At 40.6% G+C, this 26,036-nt stretch overlaps 2 protein-coding genes across 4 annotated transcripts; both read right to left on the bottom strand.

The window, feature by feature from the left end:
- Positions 1 to 1,444: 1,444 nt before the first annotated feature.
- Positions 1,445 to 11,546, bottom strand: LOC146486044 (uncharacterized). Of its 3 annotated transcripts, XM_085097671.1 has the most exons (9): positions 11,357 to 11,546; positions 10,374 to 10,415; positions 9,013 to 9,092; positions 8,183 to 8,389; positions 7,048 to 7,128; positions 5,674 to 6,297; positions 4,580 to 5,286; positions 3,402 to 3,609; positions 1,445 to 2,907 (listed from the first exon to the last, which is right to left on the bottom strand). In XM_085097671.1, the coding sequence occupies exons 3-9, from the start codon at positions 9,083 to 9,085 to the stop codon at positions 1,883 to 1,885; spliced, it is 2,925 nt and encodes a 974-aa protein (XP_084953797.1). In that variant the 5' UTR covers positions 9,086 to 9,092; positions 10,374 to 10,415; positions 11,357 to 11,546; the 3' UTR covers positions 1,445 to 1,882. The 3 variants fall into 3 exon arrangements, with proteins under 3 accessions (XP_084953797.1, XP_084953789.1, XP_084953803.1); XM_085097663.1 differs by lacking the exon at positions 10,374 to 10,415; XM_085097677.1 differs by lacking the exons at positions 7,048 to 7,128; positions 10,374 to 10,415.
- Positions 11,547 to 17,473: 5,927 nt separating this feature from the next.
- LOC146486043 (uncharacterized) lies at positions 17,474 to 24,389 on the bottom strand. Its single transcript, XM_085097656.1, has 3 exons — positions 24,170 to 24,389; positions 22,659 to 22,745; positions 17,474 to 21,818 (listed from the first exon to the last, which is right to left on the bottom strand). Exons 2-3 carry the CDS (start codon positions 22,732 to 22,734, stop codon positions 19,696 to 19,698), a joined length of 2,199 nt encoding a protein of 732 aa, XP_084953782.1. The 5' UTR covers positions 22,735 to 22,745; positions 24,170 to 24,389; the 3' UTR covers positions 17,474 to 19,695.
- Between the last annotated feature and the right edge of the window lie 1,647 nt (positions 24,390 to 26,036).

Genomic DNA, 26,036 nt, shown 5'->3' with positions numbered 1-26,036 from the left:
TGCTCCTCAGATTAGCGCTAAGCAATACCTTCAACAACCAGGCCTTGATGGGTGCCAAGGACCTTAGATTCTTTTCAGACAGCTGTTCTTAAATAAACCCTTGGGGTAAAATGGCCGGACCTCATCTCCCCCTGCTAGATCGCTCAGTCAGTAAGAAAATAACTGAAGAGAAGATGAAAGTGAACCAGACATGTTGCAACCGAGTGAAGATCCAGAAATGCGCTGAGGTCCGTCCACCTAGTAAGAGAAATGAGGGAGACTTAAAATAACATGGTGTAGAATGCTCGGAAAGGAAAGGATGGAAGACCTGGGGAGGAAGAGTGGGAAGGAGGCACGCGAAGTGGCTGTCAACCGGAGATGTAGGAGAAAAATAGCTGATACTCTGTGTGCCACTTGGCATACATATAACGATTATCATCATCATCATCATCATCATCGTCATCAAAAAAAATAGAAAATCGAACCAGGGGCACACTGGTGGGAGGCAAGTGCTCTCACCACTGCGCCATCCCTGCTCCCCTGCTCATCACCATCATCATCACCATCATGCTAGAAGAACGTTGACGTCGCAGACGTTACAGCGCATAATAGAAGTGCTGTGTTTCGTTGTTATCGCGTATTGCCGTCTTCGGGTCAAGACACAGACGCGGCATCAATAGGGAGAACAAGAGACTTGAAATATCTAAATCCAACTTCCGGATCGCCAACGGTTCCCTTGCCCAATGTTCCTTTTGTCTTGATGAGTAATCAAATTCTCACAAAATACTTTTAATTCGTTGAAGGCCTAACGCGCTTGCCTTGTTTCTTGTATTTTGAATAGACGGCTAAGACAACTAAGATATCCGATAGACATCTTACGCATTCTCTACAAACTTGTTCAAAACTTTAACAGATTACGGCTCATAAATCGACAATTCATCCCTCCCCCTCCCCTTCTTGTAAGTCTTCTTTCACCTCTAAAAAGCACTCTGATGTATTCTGAGACCTTCATAACAACACGTGGAGAAGGGGTAAGGAAGGTTTTCTACGATATTGTGTGTAGTTTTTTCTCAGTGAGATGGAAAAACAAGCAAACATTCTGCGTTTGTTTCAACTGGTTTGGTCCAAGACTGTGATGAAAAACTTCATAGGTAAATGAGTAAACACAATACTTGGAAGCTAGTGTTCAAAGCGTGGGATAGACTAGTGAAACAACACAGCTTTCTTTGCCGTACAGATATATTTATTAAATGCATGTATCAAAATATGTTTTATTTACATTTGTCCAGACTTATCTGTTAATGTCCCCCCAAATTTCCCCCTCAATCAACATACATTTTTTCTTATCAATCCCATTACTAGTTTATATGGGAAATATTACGCTTTTTAAACTACGGTCATTCTGTGTCTTTATGTTGTGAACTATCGCCATAAATTTGGAGGCATAATTGCTGTTTATTACACCTTTCATTTTCGAGAGCGCACGTCTTTTAAACTAAAAATGACAATTTACAAGGTTAGTAAATGATACTGTAACTTTGTTTTGCTTGTTATTGAAGCTTCTGTCCAACGGGAGGGAATATCAGGATCATATTTACAATGTCCGCCACCAGGGCAAATAATGAAATTAAAACGGTTATTTGAAATATGCGTACTAACTTTTACATTTAAATAACTTGTTTAACTCAATATAATGTACACTAGATATCTTCCTTCATTGCCAGATTGGCTTTACGCATGAAAATGAACATGAACTGAAGTATTCACTTGTCTCACGAAATCTACGCTATACTGAATGCCAAGTTTCCTATGCTTATTGTTAGTAGTTTCTATCGCATACTCGCTTTATAAGTGAAAGAATCCTTTACAATAAGGTGGGGTTAGTTTTGCTAAGATATTATTATTAGTGAGCTTTTCTTTTATTTCTCTTTGCATCCTTGTGCACATCCTTGTGATGTTTTGAGTGGTGCAGACTCCGCCGCAATCTTCGAGCAGGCGTTTTCCTTTGCAGTTGGTGTATATCATGCTCGGTTTTAAGATATTTCAAAATATCCTCCTGAATTTTATACAGTTTGTCCACCTTTTCCAGCAGCTTAGCCATGATAAATGCGTCGGCAGATTTCTTGGGTGTCTCAGGAACGTCAGTTCTCTTTTCCACTGCAAGTGGTTTCCCGGAATCAAGCTTCTTGTTTGAGACGAGCGTTCTGAAAAATTTCAATTTGTGCAATCTATTTTCCTGGGGAAGGCCATCAACAGCCGATTCGCTAATTTTCTCGTTTTGAGAATGGTCCAAGAGTTTTTTATCTTCTGAATCCCATCGCGAGCTTTCTTCTCCATGCTTTACCAACTTTCCTATGTTGTGTCTCAAGAAATGACTGGTGTCGATACGATTCCTGGAGCCTTTAAGCCAGATATTAATCTCGTTTCTTCTTCGCCTCCTGATATCCTTCTCAAGATCTTCTAAATCACGTTTCCGTATGTCATCCCCATCAAGTCCCTCATCAGCACCTTTAAGATTATTTATTCGCTTCTTTGCTCTTTGCATTGCCGAGTACTTCGCAGCCTCGATAATAGTCAAGATCTTTTCGATTTTCTTTACCTTGTCCACCTCTAATTTGGCCACGTTTTCCTTCCTGATGTCATCGCGTAGTTTGGCTTCATCCTCTTCAATCTTCTTCTTCGCATTGTCACCGCCTGCGGCTTCATCCTTTTGAATGAGAACCTTCTCTTTGTTAATCTCCGCCTTTTCTTTGCTCATATCGTCCTCGTATATGTGCTCTTCTTGTTTGGCCTGGTTTTCGATGTCATCAATGATGTGTTTCACTGAAGTGGGAGACAGACCGATGGCTTCTTCGATCTTGGACATAGCCAGACTTGCTCGCTCCGTGTCTTGAAGCTTTCTGTAAGCTTCTGCTATCAGAGGATTAACTGAAACCAATAAGAAAATCAGCATTGATAAATACGGGCACAGAAGGAACAGAGCTGAGTTGTTCTAAAAACAGGACAAGAGTGAGGTGAATTGCAAATGTTGGTTTTTGAGGAGAGGAAAAACCAGATTACCCTGAGAAAAATCTGTTTATCGGTATACGGAAGAGTGATGACGTAAGCGCCTGGAAAAATAGGCGATTTCCGAGTTGCTTTGAGCCTTATTATGAAAGCGAGGCTACATGCACAGTTTTTATTATGAAACTTAGTTTTCATTCATATGCAAACAAAACTATTTTTCATATGACAAGCTTTGCACGGGGCCTCACTTTCATAATGAGGCTCAAAAACGGCCTGTTCTTGCAAGAGGGACAGTCTTTCAAAGCAAAGCCTCCACTCTTCCTACGATTAATTTCTGCAACCGACCCCAGACCCCAGACGTCAAAGTAGACCACTCAAACCAACTGGAAAATATTGTATAAATATTTAGCGTTTACCTGGGGCTTGATACGGCGCAGGCGCAGTGTAAAACGCTGGTGAATTCCAGGAGTACTGCGGGCGGCTGGCCGAAAGGGCCTGGGTATTCCATGAGTAAAACGAGTTTGATGGGTAAGCCCCAGCGAGCGCCTGCTCGCCAGAGTAAGCCGCTGGAACTGGGGCTTGCAAGTTTGCAGGACTGGGAGGCGACAAACTCTGCGGATGATCCTAGAAGAGTAAATGAGAGAATTGTTTTTAGCTAGATAAAATGAAGGGTGTTTCATGCCGAAGCTTAAATATTCCACACTGATAACGTATTGAAGTGAGGCAAATGAACCAACAACTCCAATCAGGTTATTAACAGGTTATTTACTAGTTATTAATAGGAGGCTAAAAATAGTATTGGCGATACCATCCTTGCTAGAGATCTAAAACCTTTAACTTATGGTCCATGAGGAGGACTTAGTTTTTCCACATGTTGTATACTGCTTGCAGTCCCTAAAGCGAGAGAGCTTAAAAGCGAGGTGAACTCGGTGAGACTTCAGCAAGCAAAAAACGAGAAGAGATTGCCTCTCTCTTAGCTTTCCTTCGGCTCGTAAGCTCCAAGTAGGTTCTCAGTTCCCCTCACTTTTGCTCCACCATTTTAAAAAGGGACTGTTAGTAGTCTACTTACGCTGCCACGACATCAGTTGATCTTCCTAGGTCTCCTAGCAACAGTCCATGGTGGATCTACTCTAAGTATAACCCAGAATGAAATAGTCCGTTTGTCTGGTTGACAAACCTGGCCATTTTCATAACTAATTTTTTCTGCAAGGAAATATAACTGTTTCCCCTGAACCGCTATGATCCGATCTTTTGTTCAAACTTTTCACTATCTCCAATGCAATCGAAAGCACTTTTCATCTTTTTCACTCAAGCTTTTGAACCATTCCTCGCCCCCCCACCCCCCAAACTGGAATTTTTCGTATTTCAAAAAAACCTGTGTTTTTCTTAGCTGTTTCAGTTATCGATATTCAATAGGCCATTTCCGAGTTGCTTTGAACCTCATTGTAAAAGCGAGACTAAGTGCAAAGTTTTTAATACGAAAGTCAGTTTTCGTTTATATGCAAATAAAACTACTTTTCATATGAAAAGCTTTGCCCTTAGCCTCGCTTTCATAATGAGGTTCACAGCAACTCGGAAATGGCCTATTACTCACGTTGAAAGCAGCTGTCGTAGGAGCAGCAGCTGGCTTCGCAGGCTCAGGTCCCTTAATAATTGGTTTCTTTGGCTTCATGGGAGAAACAAAAGCCTGTAGTGGAGCCTGAGGATTTTGGAAAGGTGGATTGAATCGCTGTGGTGCAAACAGGTTCGGTGAGTTGGAGAAAGTATCAAAGAATCTCGAGACAGGTGATGGATTTGGAGCCACGATATTCGGGTTGTATGATGCAGTCAGTGGAGCTCCCTGCGACATCAAGCCATTTGATTGGCTAATAGCTGATTCAATCGTCTGCGTAGGAGATGGAATCGGCTGAGCAGGTGCGACTGGTTGAGCAGGCATAACAGGTTGAGCTGGTGCGACCGGTTGAACTGGTTGACTTGTCGGTGCAGTTGACGCTGCCGATGCTATTTCTTTATTGGTCTGCTGAGATGTTGCAGGCGCCTGCGGTTCTTTGTGGTCTTCCTGAACATGCGCGTCTGATTGTGTTTTGGGAGCTGTGATTGGTGGCTGTATTGCTGCAGGTTTTTTGGGCTGGGAAGGGCTTGGCATGTTGTCAGACTCTATATCTCCTTGGTTAATATCGTTGTTTCCTTCCTCGGAGGAGAAGCTCGCCACCTTGTCTGACTCTGGTTCAATTGATTCCGCTGTTTGCTGAGAGCTGCCTTGTGCTGGAAGCACTGACGCGCTTGCTTGTGCTGCTTTAACTGAGAGAAATAAATTAATTTCCAAGTTATTCTTCAATTCTGTCCTAAGCGACACAATTAAAACAATTAAATGTAATAATTATTAGAGTTTGCACTAAAACATACTTTCTTCCAACATGTCCGCTTCAACACTCACTTAAGTTCGCTCATTCAAGTGTCCCGTATGTAGCTCGAGCAATTGCTTTACATTACAATTTCTTATCGCAAGACACTGAGTTGGCTATAACTGAGTTCTTGCACAACCCGACTACTTAAAATAATTATTAAATAGTTATTAACAATACTTCTTGATTCTGCATGTTGACTAAATTAAAAACAGTTGCCTATCAGGATCCGAAATGGATTTTGTAACGAACAAGTTAAATATTTGTCTTTAAAGGTACCCACTTGCGTTAATTCTTTGTATTTCCGTATTGTCTTGACGAGGAGGCTGATAAGATGGCGCGGCGGTAGTCTGGCCAGCCATACTAGTAGGTGACAGCATGGTGCTGGGTGCAGAGGTGATGATGGGAGGGCTTATCCCTTGAAACATTTGCGGTTGATAGCTAGTGGTATATGACTGTATCATCGGTTGATAAGCAGGTTGTTGAACCCCCCCAAAATAACCAGCCGCTTGAGGAGGATACGAAAGCGGTTGTCCATAAATCATCGGAGGGGTGGAAGCGAGCTTCCGCCTTTCTGCCTTTTGAAGATCTTCTTGTGCTCGTTCTTTTGCCAAATATTTAGCGGCCTCAAGCTTGACAATCAGCTTTAAAATATTTTGTGCTTTGTTTACGTCCTCGTCGGCATCTTTCTCTAGCTTTACGAATTTCGCTTTTTTGGTTGGATCTTGTACCCCATCCGCAAGTTTCTTGAAGTTTTTCTCTTCAGTTTTCAGTTCGGATTCCAGATTTGCAGTTTTGTTCTCTACTGTCAATGGATTCAATCCGAGTTCTTGTTCTATGCCAGTCAGAGCTTGAGCAGCTTTGATTGCTCGTTGAAGCTTCTCTCGGGCAACTTCTACGGGGTCGTCTGCAATAAAAACAAGACGAACGAGGAGAAAGCATAAACACAGTACCTAACAGTGATCTAGAGTCTCTCTAAAACCTCAAAGAAATAAGATTGTCAAAAATTCGTATTCTGTACTGAAAGTCCATTCAAGTGTATACAGCTGTTTCGACAAAGGTTGTCCAAAAGAGCGTAAAAGTGTACGCGACAATGCCGAAAGGTAGTCTGGGAAATACCCAATAAATTTCAATAAAATTAAAGCTCAAAATCCATAATGCTTCGCCCGTACAGCGCATTCTTGGGATGGCGGGCAATATGGATTCTGAACTTTTATTGAAATTTATTGGGTATTTTTTCAGACTACCTTTCGGCATTGACGCGTACGCGTTTTCTCTTTTTTTAGACATCGTTTGTGGAAACAGCTGTATGCTCAAATGCGTATTGCAAAAACAACAAGTTACTGTTTGGAATCAAAAAATTTTAAATCGTAAGAGACTGTCATGTCGTCAGGCTGTGGTAAAATCTACTTTACTATCGATCTATGCACTAGCAACTTCATAGCTAAATAAAACTGCAAATACAATGAGTTGGTTTTCCGCAAAAATACTTTTCCTGATCAATACTCAGTGTCAGCATATCCCACATTCAGTGCAAACAAAGAATCTGCTCGTGTTGCCAAGGCGTAGCGAGTATGCAAACAAATTCTCCCTACCAGCGCCTTTAGTAATATATGGAAACAATTAAGGAGAGTTTATATGTTGACGTTAGTGATACCTTGAAGAGGGAGCTGCCGCTTTTCGCGTGCGTCACTGTTGGAATTCAATGCAGAGGATGTCTTTTGGGCATGCTCTTTGTCTGCAAAGAAGACGGAAAGAAGTTGTTTCAGTACCTTTGAGGATGAAATGAAAGGCGACGTCGGAGAAAATTAAACACTGACATCCAAGCGGAGCAGAGGAAAATTCCTGAGTGATATTCTGGAAATGTTTCCAACAGCAGACTGGAGCTCCCTCTTCGAAACTGTAACTTGCAAACTAACTGCCAAAGTATTGTATCATTATGGTCGAGGAAGCGTGCGATCTTGTTTTGAGGCAGTGTTTGTGTTTTGCCTGTCCCAGTATACATTCCCTATTAGCTTTTATCGACAGTTTGACATAGAAACGAGGCAACGTGGTCATTCTGCATTGTATTAACCCTTTTGCCTCGTTTTCATGCTTTTTACATCAAGGCCGGGTTGTTCGAAAGCCGATTAACGCTAATCCACGATTATAAGTTAATCGAGGCTTTCGTCTCGCTCGTTTGAAATGGTTTAAAAGGCTAATTTCAAGCTTAAGGTTAAGAATATTCTAAGGCAAAACTGAGGGACAAAAATCTTATGGGAGAATCTTTATTGATTAGGTATTAAACTCGGATCAAAGTTCACTTTAATCCAGGATTAGCTTAATCGGGTTTCGAACAACTGGGCCCAGAAGAATACTTGACCGAATACTCAACCATAATAAGTACTAGATAAAATATGAGCGGCCGATCTGTATGGGCGTTTACAATGGCGAGCCGAAGGCGAGCCATTGTAAACGCCCATACCGATCGGGAAAAAAAACCCAAGAAATTGAATGTATTGTGTTTTGCAGTAAAGATCTGTATCAAAAGTTAATGATTACTAATTAGCTGAGCAGGAGTTTGTATCAAAGGTTAATTCTACTGTTTAATAATTCATGGAGTTGTATTGGGGTTTACAGAGGTGTACATGTGACTTAAATTCTACCTAATTTGATGAATAATTAATGAATTTTACAACACTTTTTAGAGATGTCGCAGGGTGCAAAGAAAAAATGAATAATCCGCTCTTACAACGTTGTTTGCTTACGGACCATCGTTTCTCTCATCTCCTGAATGCAGTTTTTTCTCCTACCTGTGTGCTTTATGACCTCTTTTTTATCTTTATGCTCTGTTTCGGTGAGATCATTTTCGTCCTCGTCATCAATATTGTCTCCTGGACCTTCATCAGGAACCTCTTCCACTGTGGGGACACCATATTCCTCTAACATGGGGTAGTCGATGAAATTTTCCCCCAGAAATGGACTGTACTGCTCGAGCATTGGATCATCCTCGTACAGCTCTGTAAAACGGTCAAATTTAGCGTCACAAAATATTTTTAAAGTCATCGCCACGTTCAGTTTCTTAAGGCTGGAAACAGCCTAGAAACAGGCAGCTTTTTATGCATTTCAATGGCGAAATTTGAACAGCAACCTAGACTTTCTTCAAAGTGGAGTTATTGCAGAAAAAAGTAGGTGGAGTAAAAGGTGTTTAACAATGGGAACACTTTCCGTGTTCTTCATGCTCCTTTTCTTCATAATAAGCTTACTTTCCCCCTCTCCTCAAAATCGTCGCTGCAGTTGGTCTTGCTGGAATTATTCATGCAAATTTCAACCAATATGTTTCTGAGCCATTGCGACAGGCCGATTGCGTAAAATTATTCGAAAAGATTTTCACACTGCGACGTCTAAATAACTGTTGCCGTGTTCCAACAGTTGTAACTGAGAGCACATTGCAACTTGTCTCGCAATGGCATTGCAAAATCGCAAGAGATTGAATGAATAATTGCCTAGAGCAATTCCGAAACGCAATATTCGCTTGAGAACTCACAACGCTGAATAAAATAATTCCCTTGGTGTACAATGCTCTAGCGGTAATGTCATCGACATCTGTGTTGCGTACACAACGCGTTATTTTCAGACCTACCTTGAGCGAAGGTAGCTCCCAGCAGAAGTAAAGCGGAAACCAGAAGGAACAGCTTCAATGAAACAGAAGCCATATGATACCTACAAGGAAATCACACCATCAACATGAACGTGCAGCTCCTCGTGGGTAACTGTCTAGACCTGTTAAGCCCGCCATAAGACAGTAAACTTAACAATTACCAAAGCTGGCATAGAAGATGAAAATTCAGTTTTCAGGCTCTATTAGAACGCCTTGAGAATTCGTGCTATCATCAATTCTTGCCCCTCCCTTACCCTCCTCTCCACCCTTTTTTGGCTCTACGGAAATATTTTTTTACATTTTTGCTCTTTGTGTTTGAAACAGGGAATTGTTCTTTTTATTTAGTGAGAAGTGATAGCATTTTTTATATTTGCTACATCTGCGTGAAAGGAGGAAACGATTTTAGAGATTACTTTTAAAAGACAGCGTGACAAATCGTACATTTTCGTCGAAAGTAGGGTTAGAATTATGAGAACTCGAGCAACACATGCCCATATTTTTGAGGGGTTCCAGGGGGCCTCGGATCACTCAGTCCCATTTATCAGACGCGTGGGTGTCGCCCTAACAAACATTAGTACCGCGCCTCCACTTATTCATGTACCAGTATAACAATGACATCCATGGGTAACTAACCGTTTGGGGTTTTCCGTCTGGTCATCTGTTTAATATTCAGTTCAATGAATCGAACAATTTAGATGATTCGCTTGATCAACCATGTAACTTTGCGTTCATAACCTCATTTCAGATGGCAAACATTACAACTTTCCGTGAGAGAAACATCCATTCACAGAAACCGCGACCGGCGGTATAAATAAACTCTTTCCACATAGGAGTGATTCTAACTTTTGAGTGTGTTGATGAAATTCCTCAAGTTTAATATAAAATTTAACTAAATTAAAGCTACCGAGTGGTTCTTTCCTGTGATTATTAAGCTGTGCAAGGTGGTTCTAACTTAAGTTTGCATTGTGTTGAGAAATTGAATTATAAAGTTTGGCCATTTGTATTTTAGGCCTGTGCAAGAAGTGCGCAAATGAAGTTCCTCGTGCCCAAAAAAACACTTGTTCATTATAAATTGAGTCACCTTTTCAAATTACCTTTCTCAAAAGAGCGCGAGTGATTGAACTGGCAAATAAACGGGATTTAAAATCTGCAGAAATCACACTCGTGCGCAAACTATTCCTCTCTGGTGTACGATATTCAGGGAATATTTAGTATCCTAAGCTCGAATTACAACTAGAATAACAATACCTGTAAGCTAGTTTCCAGGTACGCTACGATAAACTAAGTACCAATATATGACTCATTAATGCAAGGAAAAGTGATTTAAGGTATATTAAACTTACCTCACGAAACAGAGAGCCCTTCTCTATCTGCTGCCTAGGGTTCTAAGGAGAAAGACAAGCGAGCCTCTGTCTCAAGAGGTAATCTGTTCTCATCACAGAATATGTGATCGCAACCCACCTTAATTAACAATTTTTTGAAATGCAAAATCAAAGTGATCAAATAACGTTTATGACCCTTAGAAACCACTAATGAACCTCAAATCTTTAATTGATTCCATAATTATTTCAAAACCTACCGTTAAAGCAAAAGTTATGCAAGTTCAGTTGTCCGGTGTCTTTTCAAGAGGCACTCATTCAATACGTTGTTAACCATATTTGCTAGTTTAGAATCAGAATGTTTTTTTACATCTCTCACCAAGGCCCACTTTGTGGGCAGAAAACTGCCGATTCCATCAGAGATATATTAGAAATAAACTCCCATTAATTTTGTAAACAAGGTACTGGGGCTGTCGCGCGAATTAACAGATAAATATTTTCTCTAGCAATTATGAAACGCCACAAATATTTTTACAGCTAAAATCCGAAAGGCCAAACGCCAAATGAAACGTTTTTCAGTTCATTCTTTTGCCAAATAATTCTTTTGAAGACTCAGTGAATGTCTACCGAGTGAATTGTCAGGAACAGAAAAATTCAAATAAAATACCCTGTGGTGTTTCGTAGAAGTGTGAAACATAATGTTCGATCGAGCGCGCAATCTATTTTAACACGGCGTTTAGGCGAAACTGCTCGGGTTAGGGAAGTTCCTTAAAAACAGGTAACATGATTTGTGTGGTTTACAATTTCAGAAAATTAATCCGGCTGGGTCAAGAGGAAATAAACGATCCACAGCATTTGGACACGAGTATTGTTATGATCTTTGTGTTTTTGGTTCTCAAGTAACGTGAATCAGAATCCCACGGTCCATCATGGCCTATGCTTGGGTAGCCATGTTTTCATGAACACCTTCATCGCTTGTAGTCATTAACGGTGAAATAATGGCCTACCTGTAAACGCTCATACGTCTGTCATTTTACGACACCAAACAGCAAAAAACATCCACGATTTAAAACTCAAAACCACAGAATCCAAACTCGCTTTTGCGGTGAAGCAAAAACGCAACGGCAAAGGACTTCTTTCGATTTCTTCGCACCGAAATTCGTCTAAAAAGTCGCCATTGCCTTCCACCTATGGTGTAAAAATATGAACTCAGATTGGTATATTGGTTGAGATCATCTTTCTTATTGACCAATCACAGGTCGCGATTTTAACAACCGTTGTTACTTTTAATCATCCTGGGATATTAAGACCAGTCAATGCAAGAACGCTTATTACCTGTTGTTTAGATTGGAAATTATTAACTGAACATGGATGCTTTGAAAGGCATCTAAGCGTATAACTTTGTTAAAGAAGTGAAACGGTTTCACGCCATTCAAGCTCAAGACGAGAACATCTAAATTCTCGACAGCGAGCTTAACACACTTGTAAATAATTCTGAGTGAATAGTTGTTTCCTCATTGCAAAATTTCACGTTTGTCTTCGAGGTACGTACGATAGTCAGTTACAGTTATATTCAGTAGCGGATCCAGACCTTCAGAGAAGCAAGGGGCCCGCTGTCAAACGCCCGACTTGCTTATCTTCGTGAAACGAAATTTCTCGGCGCCTCGACCCTGCGGGTCTCGGTTTTGGTCTAAAAAAATAAGGGGTCCCCGACCCCACCCTCGATCCGCCATTAAAGCTGTCTTACTTATGGGGCTGTTTGAGCCCCTCGGCGCCGTATTGTTTGCTTAGACACTAACCTTTCCTCTACATTGTCTCTCCCCAGTCATGTGTACGAATTGAACGCGCAAACAGTTAAGGAAACCGAACAAACTACTTGAGTAACTTCGTACCTATCCAGGGAAAGAGTAGGAATATTCCTAGTCAACTTCAAGTTGGGTGTCCTGTGATGGAGTAGCATCCCATTCATGGGGGAGTAGTAATACTCCTAGTCATTTCATGCTGGGTATCCTGTGGTGGACTAGCATCTTATCCAAGGGGAGTAGTTATACCACTTGTCACTTCATGTCTATCCAGGCGTGGGTATCCTGTGATGTGGGGAGTAGTAATACTCCTGCCAGTAGTGGCTTTAGGTCACAGAAACAGGCCATATCGGCAATGTGGGCTGCCTGTGGCTCTAGTCCGACTTTGTCTTGCGGATAACAAAACAACTAGATGAAAAACACGTGAACCCTGCCGCAGAGTACTGGCCTCTCGGAGTCTCCCTGGGATCGAACGAGATTCCCTCGGGATACGGGAAATCTCACTATTGTTCTATACAAAGTTTTTGTCTGCGTTATGTTAAAGTATAAATAGAAACCATCATCAGTGGAAGAACACGAAATGTCATTCATTTACCGATCTCATGTTTTTTCAGCATATTTCGTTTTCCCAGGCTTCCACACTATCGAAGAGCTTTTTTCCAGTGAAAAATTTCTCGAACGAAAATTTCAATGATTGTACTTACTCTCTTAACTCGGAAATGCATACATTTTTGTGTTAATTGAGGAAATTTAGATTTATTGAACACCAGATGATAAAATAAATACATTTAGCATAAATCTTCACAGCGGAGTATCATATGTAAGAAAATATGGTAACCTATCGATGCGTGAAATTTTGTTTTTGGTTATGACATAACTGTCCGTCCGACCGTACGCAAGTGGCAAGTGGCAAGTTTTGAAAAAAATATCAAAATCATAACACAGCGGTAAAAAGTGAGAAACGCAGAAAACCCTGGAAACGCTTTTGCCTCGCAAGCTATAGTAAATCAGACCAACACCTCGCAAAGAATGAGTAATGCACTTTACTATGACAGATGAATGAAGCCCTACAGAGTGCAGTGTCCATTCTAATCTGAAACGTAATATTCGACAATAATGGGAAGAATATATTAGGTTGCATGTATTCACTAAAACAAGCTGTTATGACAACCTTCTCTCTTCTGTCGCTTCCCGCCTCGACTAGCCAATGCTATTTGCGGGAAGCAACCATTTGTATTTTCTTTTGTCAAGTAATAAATAAAGTTAAAGTTGAAGTTAAAGAGGAGACTGTTTCGAAGTGAAAAATCAAGGACTCCCTAGTGGGTTTAATTTTGAAGTTTTTTAATGGTGCTAAAGCAGCCGCTGTTTGACTTCATGAGTCTTTTAGTTGTTTTTTTTATTGTTGTTAATAGTATCAATGATACTTTGTCACATTTTTGTTACATTTATTGATTTTTTTTTCCTTCTTTTTCATTTGCTCCGTTAAACCACGAATAGATTTTTATTTTTCTCAGGAATAGTGAAACAAGCTAAACGCGCGAGCACAAGGAGACCTTTTTACTCTCTTGCCCGTGCGCCTCGCGCGCACCTCCTCGCGAGAGGCGACCTTCGCGCACTTGCAAGTGTTTTGCTCGCCTACTATCTCTGAGAAAATACGAAACTACTCGTATGCCATTTTTACCTCAAGTCTTTCGTTTTAACGGGAAAGCTAGATTGCTTTTCTTAGTACTTTTACTCTTCAGTTTCCCTATCATAGTACGTTTATATGGTATAATAGGCTTAATAGAGTCTTCATTGATTGTGTTCAGCGGTATGTTAGGTCCCCTGGGTTGGGTGGTCATCTGAGACTTGGGTTTCCCGCCAGGAATAAGACCGGAAATGGCTTTTATTGCATTCTCCCCAGCCTTCTTGAAAAACTCCAGGATATCTCTTGTCTTGCGTTGTTGTGCAGATGCTATTAAGAGATGAAGAAAGTCGTGTGAATAACGTGGATGCTTTTGCATTTTGGCTTTGCTCACGCACAGGCAAAGCTGCAAAGTTTGGGTGTAAACACGAAAATATATGTCGCAAAAGGACTGAGAAGGGCTATACGCCAAAACTTTACTTTCCAGCGAATAACACCACTAGAGTCGACTCGACTCGACTCGACTCGACAGTGTATACAGACAAACTAAGGACCGGTTCAGCTCGTTCACACTAATCCGGATAAAATTGAAAACGGGCCTAACTTTATTCCGTTTGGTCTTACGTCCACCCTAATACAGCGTCACGGTTTCGCACGACCAAAACCGGACCGTAAAACGATCTCCAGAGTGACTAAATAAGGCCCCGTCAACACAAATCTCCAAAAGACGCGATTTCCAATTTATTCCGATTTTAATAAAATGTGAACGGGCCTAATTTTGCTCGCATTCTAGCGGACCGTCCCTCCCCATTCCAGCGACCAATTGCGACCTGAAGCAGCGTCGACGGCGACGACAAAGGAGAACGACAGAAACCTGTATTTTGGCATACGTCTTTGATGTTCTCGGCGCAAAACAGCGACGTGGTGACAAAATTCAAGGTTTTGTGGCGAACGTGAGCACACTGTGTTGAATTTTCTTTCGTCTTTCCCACCCCATTCTCAATGAATAACCACTTTTACAGTTGTGTACTTAGTGACCTGGCCTTTGAGTGGAAGCGAGGCTGGCGTTGACCTTGTTTTGATACAAACCTCGCTGTCAAAAGTGTCAAAATCAAATGTCAAATCCTCTGTTTATAGTGGAAATGCACTTAGCTACCCAAAGCTAGTTTACAGGCATTTCACTCATGAATAACGCGAAACAAATAATAGTCAAATCGAACATAACATGTTAAAAACCCCAACTGGCAGGAGGCAAACCAGCTGGCTATTTACAAGCGTGGCCGAGGAGGAACTTGAATCCGGGTCCTCCGGATTTCAAGTCCGGAGCCCTAACCGCTGGGCCACGCCGCCTCCCGCTCTTTTTTCATATGTAGATCATGCATTGCTGTTCTTCATGGGCTAACTAGTTTGCCTTTACATGTGAAAAGCAGTGAGGTTTGTATCAAAACAAGGTCAACTCCAGCCTTGCTACGATTCAAAGGCTAGGTTTCAAAGAACACAGCTTTAAAATGGGCCATTCAGGTCCTGGACAGTTCACCCACTTCATGCAAATTAAAGAGTTGGAATATGATTTCTCAGCCGGTGAGATTTTCTTTTGGCGCCGGTTGCTGTCGTGGTTATTTCAGTTCCCTATTAATATTATCACCGGCCCAGCACGCCTGCTAACTAGCTGCTCATGCTACAAAAAAGTGTTATAGCCTGACCAAATCGACCCATATGGCCCTGTACCACCTCAACTGGCCCTACTGTGCCGGTGCATGTCAAACACAACAGGTTGCTACAGGTAACGCTTAGTGGAGACGGTTAATTTGACAACTAAACTATAAAACTACTGCGATCCTCATCTCAAAATATTGCAAACGGGAAGAACACCGCAAATGCAAGGTGAAAAAAGAAATATTATCAAAACGATGTAAAATTCTGAAATACCTTGGACGTCGCGTGCTATTGATAGACCCATTAGTATTAAGACCACCAACATAGCTCGCGGCAAGTGACGTCGAACTTTTAAGTCCACGTGTTTTTTTCTGTGGCAAGTACCAAGAGCTGTTGTCTCATTGCACACAGAAAATCTTCGCCTTTTCAAATTTCGCAGATAACTGACGATATGTTTTCAATTCAACCATTAACCCATTCGATTCAAAGTCTGTTGTGTCTTGAGCCGCGTGGAGTAAACATATCAGGGAATATAAGCCACTTATTTACCTATTCACATGTAATGCGACGTCAACAGGTATGAATATTTGACCACAAACCAAGACAAACTGGCAAATAGAACTAAAAACTAGAAACAATCACCTGGTTAATGAGATTGTTCTGGCAGTCTACAAGCAATAAAAATGTTTTTTGTTCCCGGTTTGTTTGCTTGCTTGTTTTTGAGTGCCGGGTAATGTGTTTTGTGTGTCTGTGAAAGGCAACGTTAGAAGGCAAATAAAATGAAATAAAAAGAAAGAATATTTGCCTTGCTTAGTTTATTCCGCTCAGTCCCCGTGCATCAATCAGAGGACATTTATCCACATTGTCTGCCCGGGGATCGGGCATTAGTCTCCCCTGGGGCATTTCATGGCCTCGTGCTTTTCACTTCATAACGCGCTGACTGCCTTTCAATGATAACTCGGATCCTCCGTTAAGATGGTACATCTAAGTAGGACAAACATTACATCAAAGATCCACAGAACGAAAACGAGAAAAAGACTTAGTTTGGCCTGAATTAACTTTCATTAGAATGAAAGTAAGCCCCAAAATTAACGAAGAAAATAATTAATCTTATTTTTTAACTGTAGGGTATTTGTGCGGCTCATTTGTCCCCGCCGTTGAGCATTTGCTGGTTTGTTTTCGAAAACTCTTATGCCCGGGCTTGGCCGGGAGGGAATGAGCACTGCTGGAAATAACTGATGCGTTATTTTCCACCCAACCCTTGTTGGCTGCCTCGTTCCGGTGTTTGGAACTTTGGGTGGAGATATAGGAGAACTGCTTCAAGGTTTGTTCAAAGGGGTTACGATTAGACAGCATTTTGCCCTCATTTTATTTTATTTTTTTTTTTTCCTTGCTTGAAAGAACTAATAGAGTATTCTGAAGAATGGCGACCAAGTCAAAATCTCTCCAGGGACATCAAAATGTCTTATCATAGATATATGGCATGACAAATATAAACAGAAATTGCCGAAACTGTTTTTGATTATTTTGCATTTACTATGCTCTGTAATTGATTAAAAAAATATACGTGGGACGTGTGCTAACCAGTCAAGACAAACTTACTGTTCTTCCATCCAACCAGCAGCGAGACTAAAATAGTCTTGACATGGCTTGATAAGAGGGTTAGTTTCCAAAGAAACTGTGATGTGATCTGTGATGTAGGGTCAGTGGGGGAGTTGAGCTTTATCTCTTTAAGGTGGACAAATTACCTTATCAACTCCGTTGATAAAGCCGAGTATTCGTTGATATGGCCTGGACTAGTTTCCCGCGCTTTACACGGGTCCGACCAATCAAAGCAAACTTATTGTTCCTCTAACCAATTAACTGTTAAGTGTTACTTTTTTAAAATTAAGTCTTACCAACCAACGAAAAAATAAATAAAAACAAACGTACCTTGGCTTGCTAACGTTTCTCCACGCTGGGCACGGGTCTTTTTTGCAAAGATACCCAATATGGTGACTTTATGTCTTCAATGTGGGCAAACACGACAAAACGACGTAAAAGGAACATAATGGCGGAACATGACGACGCCGAACAAAAACCGATCTTTTCTTTATGTCATTATGTCTACGTTGTCATGTCGCTAGTGTGAACACTACGCTGGACGTTTCTTAGCAAGGCAAAACATTTCGTTTTACGCAGTTTTTATTAAACAATCAGCGCGCATTCAGTTCTAAATATGGCTAACTTTTCGCATCATCTGATTAAAATACAATATGACTGAATATTTTCTGTTTAAAGTTGATGATTATAGTCCTTTTAGGATCAGTAGCTTAATGTAATGCACATAATTGATAAAATATGTCATAAGGATAGTATACTCAAGCAATCAGTGGTTTTCTTTGCTCACTAAACTGCGCGAGAATTTCTCGAAATATCGAGGCAATCAACAAAGTTGTATTTCAGTGTTACAAAAATAAGCGGTCAGCAGTAAATCAGGTGTACTTAAAATCTTAATCTTGATTTTTTCTCACGACGTTCTCAGTCGTCAATTGATAGATATGAACGCACTGGTGTCTATTACTTTGCGAAAAGATTTGGTACGCCTTAATTAAGCTTAAAGACCTCAGTAGAGTGCTTTCCATTTGCCAGACCGGCCAGTCTGTAAATCAAATGCGTCATTTTAAAGAGATGGTGGTGAAAAATAATCACTCCGAAAATCGTAGGCGCTATTTTGAAGAAATTCGGGAAACTAGTGAAGGCCAGCCAGTTCTGACAAATGGAAATCGCCCCAAGAAAAGGGGTCAACGTTAACAATGATTAGTTTACATTCCATGTACTTGCTTCTGTTCAATAAATATTGTTATTATTATATCATGTTGGTGTACCGTCAACAAAAGAGTTGGTTTGTTATGGTAAACCAACATGGTCACCACGCCATTGTCATTGGAATCCCTTGGGTTTGGTTTCAGACGCTCTATATATTACTTGTTCTGGTTGGTTCATTGTGATGTTTACGTTTGTTCTGATTGGTTCATTGTATTCGGTTTCGTTTGTTCTGATTTGTTCATTGTGTCGTTTACACTTGTTGTGATTGGTTCATTGTGACGTTGCGTTTGTTCTAATTGGTTCATTCTGACGTTTACATTTGTTCTGATTGGTTCATTGTGACGTAGCGTTTGTTCTAATTGGTTCATTTTGACGTTTACATTGGTTCTAATTAGTTCATTCTGACGTTGCGTTTGTTCTGATTAGTTCATTCTGACGTTGCATTTGTTCTGATTGGTTCATTGTTTACATTTGTTCTGATTGGTTCATTGTGACTTTGCGTTTGTGATGATTGGTTCATTGTGAAGTTGCGTTTGTGATGATTGGTTCATTGTTTACGTTCGTTCTGATTGTTTCATTGTAACGTTGCGTTTGTGATGATTGGTTCATTGTTTATATTTGGTCTGATTGGTTCACTGTGACGTTGCGTTTGTGATGATTGGTTCATTGTTTATATTTGTTCTGATTGGTTCACTGTGACGTTGCGTTTGTGATGATTGGTTCATTGTTTATATTTGTTCTGATTGGTTTATTGTGACGTTGCGTTTGTGATGATTGGTTCATTGTTTATATTTGTTCTGATTCATTCATTGTGACGTTGCGTTTGTGATTATTGGTTCATTGTTTTTATTTGTTTTGATTGGTTCATTGTGACGTTGCGTTTGTGATGATTGGTTCATTGTTTATATTTGTTCTGATTCGTTCATTGTGATGTTTACGTTTGTTCTGATTGGTTTATTGTGGTGTTTATTTTTGTTATGATTAGTTAGAGTGCTGACTTTGACTTTGGTTTACCACACTCAAACTGAAAATCGCTCTAAATTAAGACCATGACCCAGTTGTTCAAAGCCTGATTAAGTTAATTCCAGGTTAAAGCGAGCTTTGATTCAACTTAAATTACTAATCAAGAAAGATTGTTAATACGTTCAAAAAAACTTTTATCCCTAAGTTATGAATCCATTAACTCAAAATTAGCTTTTAACAGCATTTTTAATGAGCGAGATGAAACTCTCGCTTAATTTTTAAACGGGGATTAGCGTCAATCGGCTTTTGAATAACCGAGCCCAGGTTTCTTACGAAATTAACTGCTCAACTAGATTGCTGATGTTCCAGTTTCTGCTAAAGTGTTTCACAGCCACATCTTTTGGTTTAGAAAAGTTTGACCATTGGAGAATTAAACACCTTTGTAAACAAAACCAGCTCTCGTGGGGGTTTGTACCCAACCGTTACTATAAACCTAGAACAATTGGGCCAAAAACTGCTCGACCGCACCTTCCGTATGCTCAGAAGTCATCTTATCGATATCGCTCTGTTTGATGCCAAATTTTTCTCCGATAGCTTTAGCGAGCGCGGCTGCCTTCTTAAGAGACGAATTCACGTCATCAAACACTTGCCTAAGCCTGTTCTGGGTTTCACAGTGTGCAAGCAATGCTTGAGCCACCTTGAATTTCAGATTGTTCGTCTTACTGATCTTTTCTTTCAAAAAATCAATCTTGCTCGATCCCAGGTTTTCTTGCTTAATCCGGGAACTCTCGTCTTCTTTTTTAGCTTGCTTTACCTCAGGTTGCTGAACATGCGTTGTTTTGATCACGTGATGCGCCGTGACCGCATTAACTTTTGGGCTTTCTTTAAAATTTTTGTCGGCGACTTTGTTTTTGTTTGGTAAGCTGATAGCCATTGCTTTCACCTGATGTTGGGATGCTACCTGTTTTCCCGGGGCTTTCGATTGGCTCGTCTTTATTTGATGTGAACTCGAGTCTTTATTTGCAACAACCTGAACCGGTTTCGCCAGTTTGGCCGGCTGAATTGCGCTGGCTGGAATTTTTACGTGACTAGTACTTTCCTTTACTACTTTGCCCCCATGAACAGCAGCGTTGGAATCCTTGGTTTTATCGTTTATTTTCTTAGGAGACGAAATTTCTTTAGTAGCTACCGCTTCTAAACCTTTCATTCCTGGTTTGACCTCAAGAGTAGTAAGCTTCTCGTGAGTTGTGCTTGCAGCGGAAGCTTTAGCATGTGAAGCTGCTACATTAGCTGTTTGTGAGCTCTTTGCTACTTTAACACCATCTTTACTTTTTATCGCCTTAAACAGATTCTTTTTCCCCACCTTGTTAGTTTGTGGAATTTCTCTCAGATGTTGTTCCACTGTAATTTTCTGACCTTCTTTTTTCTCATGGTAAGATGCTTGGTTCATCGTTTTCTGGTGCATTTCTTTCGCTGGTTTTACTACAACAACTTCAACGTTCTGCTTCGAAGGACTTTGGAGAATATCTGGCTTGTGTGGTTTTCCCTTTGCTTCATCTTTGACTATCTTGTGCTGAGAAATTCCTTTCTTCGAATCCTTCTGGTGGAATTTGATTTGTTTTTTCAACAAGGCATCTGGCCTGCGTGATTTTTCCGATGCTCCATCTTTGACTATCTTTTGGTGAGAAATCGCTTTCTTTGAATCCTTCTGGTGGGATTTAACTTGCTTTGTCAACAAGGCATCTTTCTCTGGATGCTTGTTCTTCTTTAGTGTAGCTTTCGGTTTAACCTCTTTCGCACTTTTTGCATCTTCATGCGCCTGTAGCTTCTCCTCCCCTTTCTGTTTCACAGCGTTCATTTTCCTTATGTTGTCCATAACTTTCCAGTACTTATCCAAACCTTTCTTGTGAAAGTATTTCCTTAAGGCGTCTGGCGCCATCTTGGCGAGAACTGCTAACACTCGCTTGTGTTTCTTCGTCAACTTTTTACGTTTGCCTTGCGCTTTCGCAGATGGCCTAGCGATGTCGGATTTTTTGCTGTTTGTCTCAATTGTGGGATGAGCACCGCTAGCGATAAACTCGATCAACTCCCTATACTCTTTGTCGGGGACACCCGCGTCTCTAGATTTCGCTCCAATCAGTTCTTTGACAAGGTTTGCTTTGCTTATTTCATCAGTTTTTGCTTTGTCCTTAGTGTGATGTTCATCCCCCTTAATATCCGATCTTTGCTTCTTTACCAGATGGAAGGAATCTTTCCTCTTCGCCTTCTGATCATGATGTTTATTCACAGGAACACTATTCGCTTTCTTTTCCATCTTTTTTATCACAGGAACCCCAGTCTTTTTCTTGTGATCCTTCTTATCACTCTTATCGTTATCTCTGACTTCTCTTCGCACGATAAGTTGACCGACTTCCGATAACAAATTCGTATCCGTTCGAACATCTTCTCCGTCCTCGTCAATGGATCTTCGGGACCGGAAATGCATTTGCTCGTCTTCCTTCAAAAAACTTCCGGATTCTTGTAGAAGCCATTGGTTTAATTCGTTAGCGAGTATTTTGGATTCTCTTTCTGCTTCCTCGATCACATCTTTCAGTTTCGGAGTTCCGTTAAAGCTGCCTAAAAAAATTAACACAGATTATTATTCCAGAAGATGTTGAAATTGTTTTTTTCCTAACAATTCTTGCCACTTCGCTATCGTGTAATGCTTCAAAATAATTTCCCTTTCTTACCCGGGTCCCCAGACAGCTTTCCTGACCTCCCAGCCATCCCCCATCCACTGTCGACCTCGCTTCACTGTTTGCCTATATTTTTCATTTTGATTTGTTTTTATCATGATCTCCTTTATTTGCTTTCAACGCAATTCTCACTAACGGGGCAACTATAGCGCACGCGTATACATGATCATGGTAGCCTTATTTTATCGTAAAAAAAGACAACCGGATCCACGTAAACAAGACAAAAAGGAGAAAAAAATTACAATTGCACTGTTCCCGTTTGCTCAGGTAAAACTAATGTATCATTGATTCAATTTCTTGTGGGAAACCCTGATACAAGATAAACACTTTGACTGACAAGGTAAAAATTTTATCTGTTGGTTTAGACAATGTATCCGAATCAAAGCCAATCTCTGTTTATTCAACTAATCAGCTGCATGCTACAAAACCAAGCTCGATATTGCATTACTTAGCATGCGCACACATTTTTCTGTGCTTGGCAGATTTGACAGCTTTGTTTGTTTTTGTTTGTTTGTGTTATTTTTATTTGTTTTGGTTGCTTCTTTGTTTGCGTCAGTTTCTTTAACTGTGACTGGCCAAAGTTGATAATTTTGGTATTCGACTAACGACAACCACAACAGTACTGTCTCCTGAGCCAGAGGCCTCTTTCCCCCTGCGGAGGAGAGACTGGACACCAGTAGCTGATCAGTCTGCAAACTGTTCGTAAATTTTCTTTGCTTACCTTTTGCCAGCTGAAAAGACGCCCCGACAAAGAACACAAAAGCGACGTGTAAAAACAAGCTGTAGCTTGGCTTCATAATCTTGCATGCTACAAAAGAAAACAGAACATTTAATAAAGTTAACTCTAGATCTCCATTTCATTTGCTAAAAGATAAATTACACGCCATTGGTCTTGCGCGACTCAAACGATGCACTAAACTCATTGACACTTTTATAAGAGACGAAAAAGGTAGATAATTATAAACAAAGACAATCAAAGCCATCAAAACTCTAGATAAGGAGGTTGTTTTCTAAAGAAACTATGGTGCGGTGCCGGGGGAGGGGAGTGAAAAGGAATATTTGGTTTTAAACTGATAGATTCAAGAGATGACGTTGTGAACACAAGCCCTTCATCGAGGATAGCATTCGAAAGGTCAGCTCTCGTATCTCTTGATATTTGGCAATTTTATTTTTTAAATTTTAATCTTCAATTCTTCATCCCTTGTCTGTTCGTCCAAACCACTGTTTTCCCAAATTTGGTTAAGTTTCATTGTGTTTGCGAGTTAACAGAAGCCTCGTAATCTTTCACACTCGCAGTGGTAAAGTAAAGTTAGGAGTCGGTGGGTCTGTGGTTTGAGCCCCGCATTGGGCCCGCGTCTCTGGAAAATCCCGATAACTCTTCACCTTCCGCGATAGGTATTTTTTAAGCCCTTTGCGAGTGGTTGTAAATATTTGTGCAAACTTAACCAATTTGTCTTAGAACAAGTTTAAAAAACAACGTTTTACTTTAAAAACTAATGAAGGCTAAATCGCTTGATTCATAGACCGGCATGGCGCACATACAACAGTTTTTGGGCCCGAAAGTCACGAAAGTATCTTCCGTATATGTGGTCTTTGCTTCCGATCACGACTTTTCCTCACTTTTAAAACAAGCTAAGGCGAAGTAGAAATTCCCAATAGTAAATGTGTTTCAGTGACTAAATCTAGATGACTTTAAGACTTCCAGAACAAAATGGGGTTAAGCGATCTTTTGATGAAGCGCAGGAAATCTATTGTAGTTAATTTCTATAAGAACTATTCTTCGTTTAAAAACCGTAAATGTTTGGTCGAATTTGACTACTTTGCAAAATTTGATTCGCTTCAAATATTAGATTGTAATAATTAAGTGGACAGACAAACAAAACTCGCCCGGAGGTGGACTCTACTAACTATGATTGATATTTAACTCAGCTTACCTACACGCCCAAATCCAAAAATGTCGCTCACCAGGGCACAGTTTAATTAATCCCCTGTAAAAAAGCATCTACACCATCTTGTCAAACAAGCAGTTGCTTGTTTTTTACTTAAGAACCGTAAACAAAATCCAATTGACAGCGAGAGCGGGCAGCATTTAAGTCAACAAACTGCATTACATAGCCGCACAGTGTTTCTTCAACAAGCGAGACCTACACCCTAAAAATACGCGCAGTTATTTTTTCATCGAATTTCAATTAATTTGCATTGCTTTATCGTTTTCTACTTCACTATTCTTACCTCTGAAACCGCCCTGCCTTGATTGAGTCTCTTTTTCTTTTACACCTCTTGTGGAAGATACGATTTCTTCAGTTGCATACCTGCAGAGCTCACAACCCCATAACGACCCTTAAACTCATCAAACAAAAGCCTTTCAAAACTACAAAAGGACCTTACTGTTGAAGGTGGAGTTTTACACCAAATTTCTGGTGGAAAATCGTCTTGTTCTCCAGCGTGCAGTTGCGGCACCTGTTGAGGGCAATTAACTATTCATGTTGTTGTGACATGTTTAGTGACCCAGTCGTTGTCTCTGTGTTCATCCGCCGATTGTGGACAGTGATCTTGCACGTCACTTATCGCCGTGCGGAAACCCTTTCCTTCTCCCAATTATGGCTAAGATGAAAAGAAAGAAAGCATTTTCATAATATCAAGAAAACTGACGAGTCCATAAGAACTTACTAGGAGAGTCCGTACTGCTTCGGCAAACCGCGGTTTTCGATTGAATGGTCAAACTTTATGGTTTCGTTCATAACAACCTTCTACAACAACAAACAGTGATGCGCGGGAAAGCATTACTCAGAGGGTTCCACTGTAAGTGGCCTTCCTTTAACAATTTCATCCACAGGGCAAACCTCGCACAACCTGAAAATAAATTAGCACGACGGGAAAGTACTGCGCATTTAAATGGTCATGCACACGTAGGATTTCAGCCACAATTTCGATAGTTAAAACCACCTTGTACAGCACAGCACTACAGGATCGATCCCCCTCGATCGATACTTCGATTAGCCCACTCAATTGTGTCAGATTCAAAAGGTATCCAACTTACACAGCTTAGCGTTTTTTTTGTTGTAACATAAAATCCGAGAGTTTTTTCAATGACTTCGAAAAGTTCGTTACTGAGGGCGGTTAAGAAATATAACAAAATCAGCTTGGATTATTGAGAATCAAAATCAGTTCTCAAGTGAAAGCCACAAATCAACTATGGTTCTTGTGATTACAGCCACAACTGGTTTACGGCGTTAAGTTTGTTGTTGTTGTTGTTGTTGTTGTTGTTGTTGTAGTTTAGTTGTCTTCAGAGTAGAAAAAAAATAAAAATAAAAAAATAGCAAAGGCAGACAGTGAGTGATTATAGGCGAAGCATTCGAGCATAACAAACAAATATGTTGCAGATTGTGTATGAAACACACGGTTAAAATCCAAACTAAAAGTAACAGAAGGCCTACCAGTTGGCCTTTTTTTATTGACGAGCAATTGAACACAGCGCTAGCTGACGAATAAGAACGGGAATTGAATCCGAGACTGATTCCACTCCAGCGCAACCCGCCACTCATTCACTCTGCCTCCATTTTATAGTATTAAACGCCACATGCGCTGCTAGGGAAATGTTGTTTGCATGTTCTCGCTGAGGAGATGAAACTGAAAAGAACGAGAATTCCTGTTATTGTTATATCAGATGAATGCTGCCGGAGATAAAAAAAAATGTTCGAAACAAGTTCCAGAATATACAGAGCGCGCTTTTGCCCTACATCAAATGCCCAGATGGAGAAACTAATTGACATGATAGCGCACGCTAAAATTGTGGTTTGAAATGTCATGCAGCTGTCTCCTCCCCTAACCCACAGGGGGCCCGCCCCGCCATATTTGCATTCAATCCTGAATTGAAATGTCCGCTTTGGGCAAGTTCGACCAATAAGAAATGATTGCCTAGTTCAAGTAAGTAAGAACCAATAAAAAATTACCTTCCATATCCGCAAAGGTACGTGACGTAACCGGACGGCATTATAATCCTCGGAATTCAGGCCCTGTGGGTTGGGAGGGGGGGAGGTCAAGGCTGACATTTCAGACCAAATTGCCAACATGGGATTTGAATCGACGACAGCGTAAG

Source organism: Pavona decussata, unplaced genomic scaffold, assembly GCF_977016875.1.
Source record: "Pavona decussata unplaced genomic scaffold, jaPavDecu1.1 SCAFFOLD_21, whole genome shotgun sequence".
NCBI classification, from domain to species: domain Eukaryota; kingdom Metazoa; phylum Cnidaria; class Anthozoa; order Scleractinia; family Agariciidae; genus Pavona; species Pavona decussata.
The sequence above is the reverse complement of the archived record's forward strand: the minus strand, read 5'-3'. Positions and strand labels throughout refer to the sequence as shown.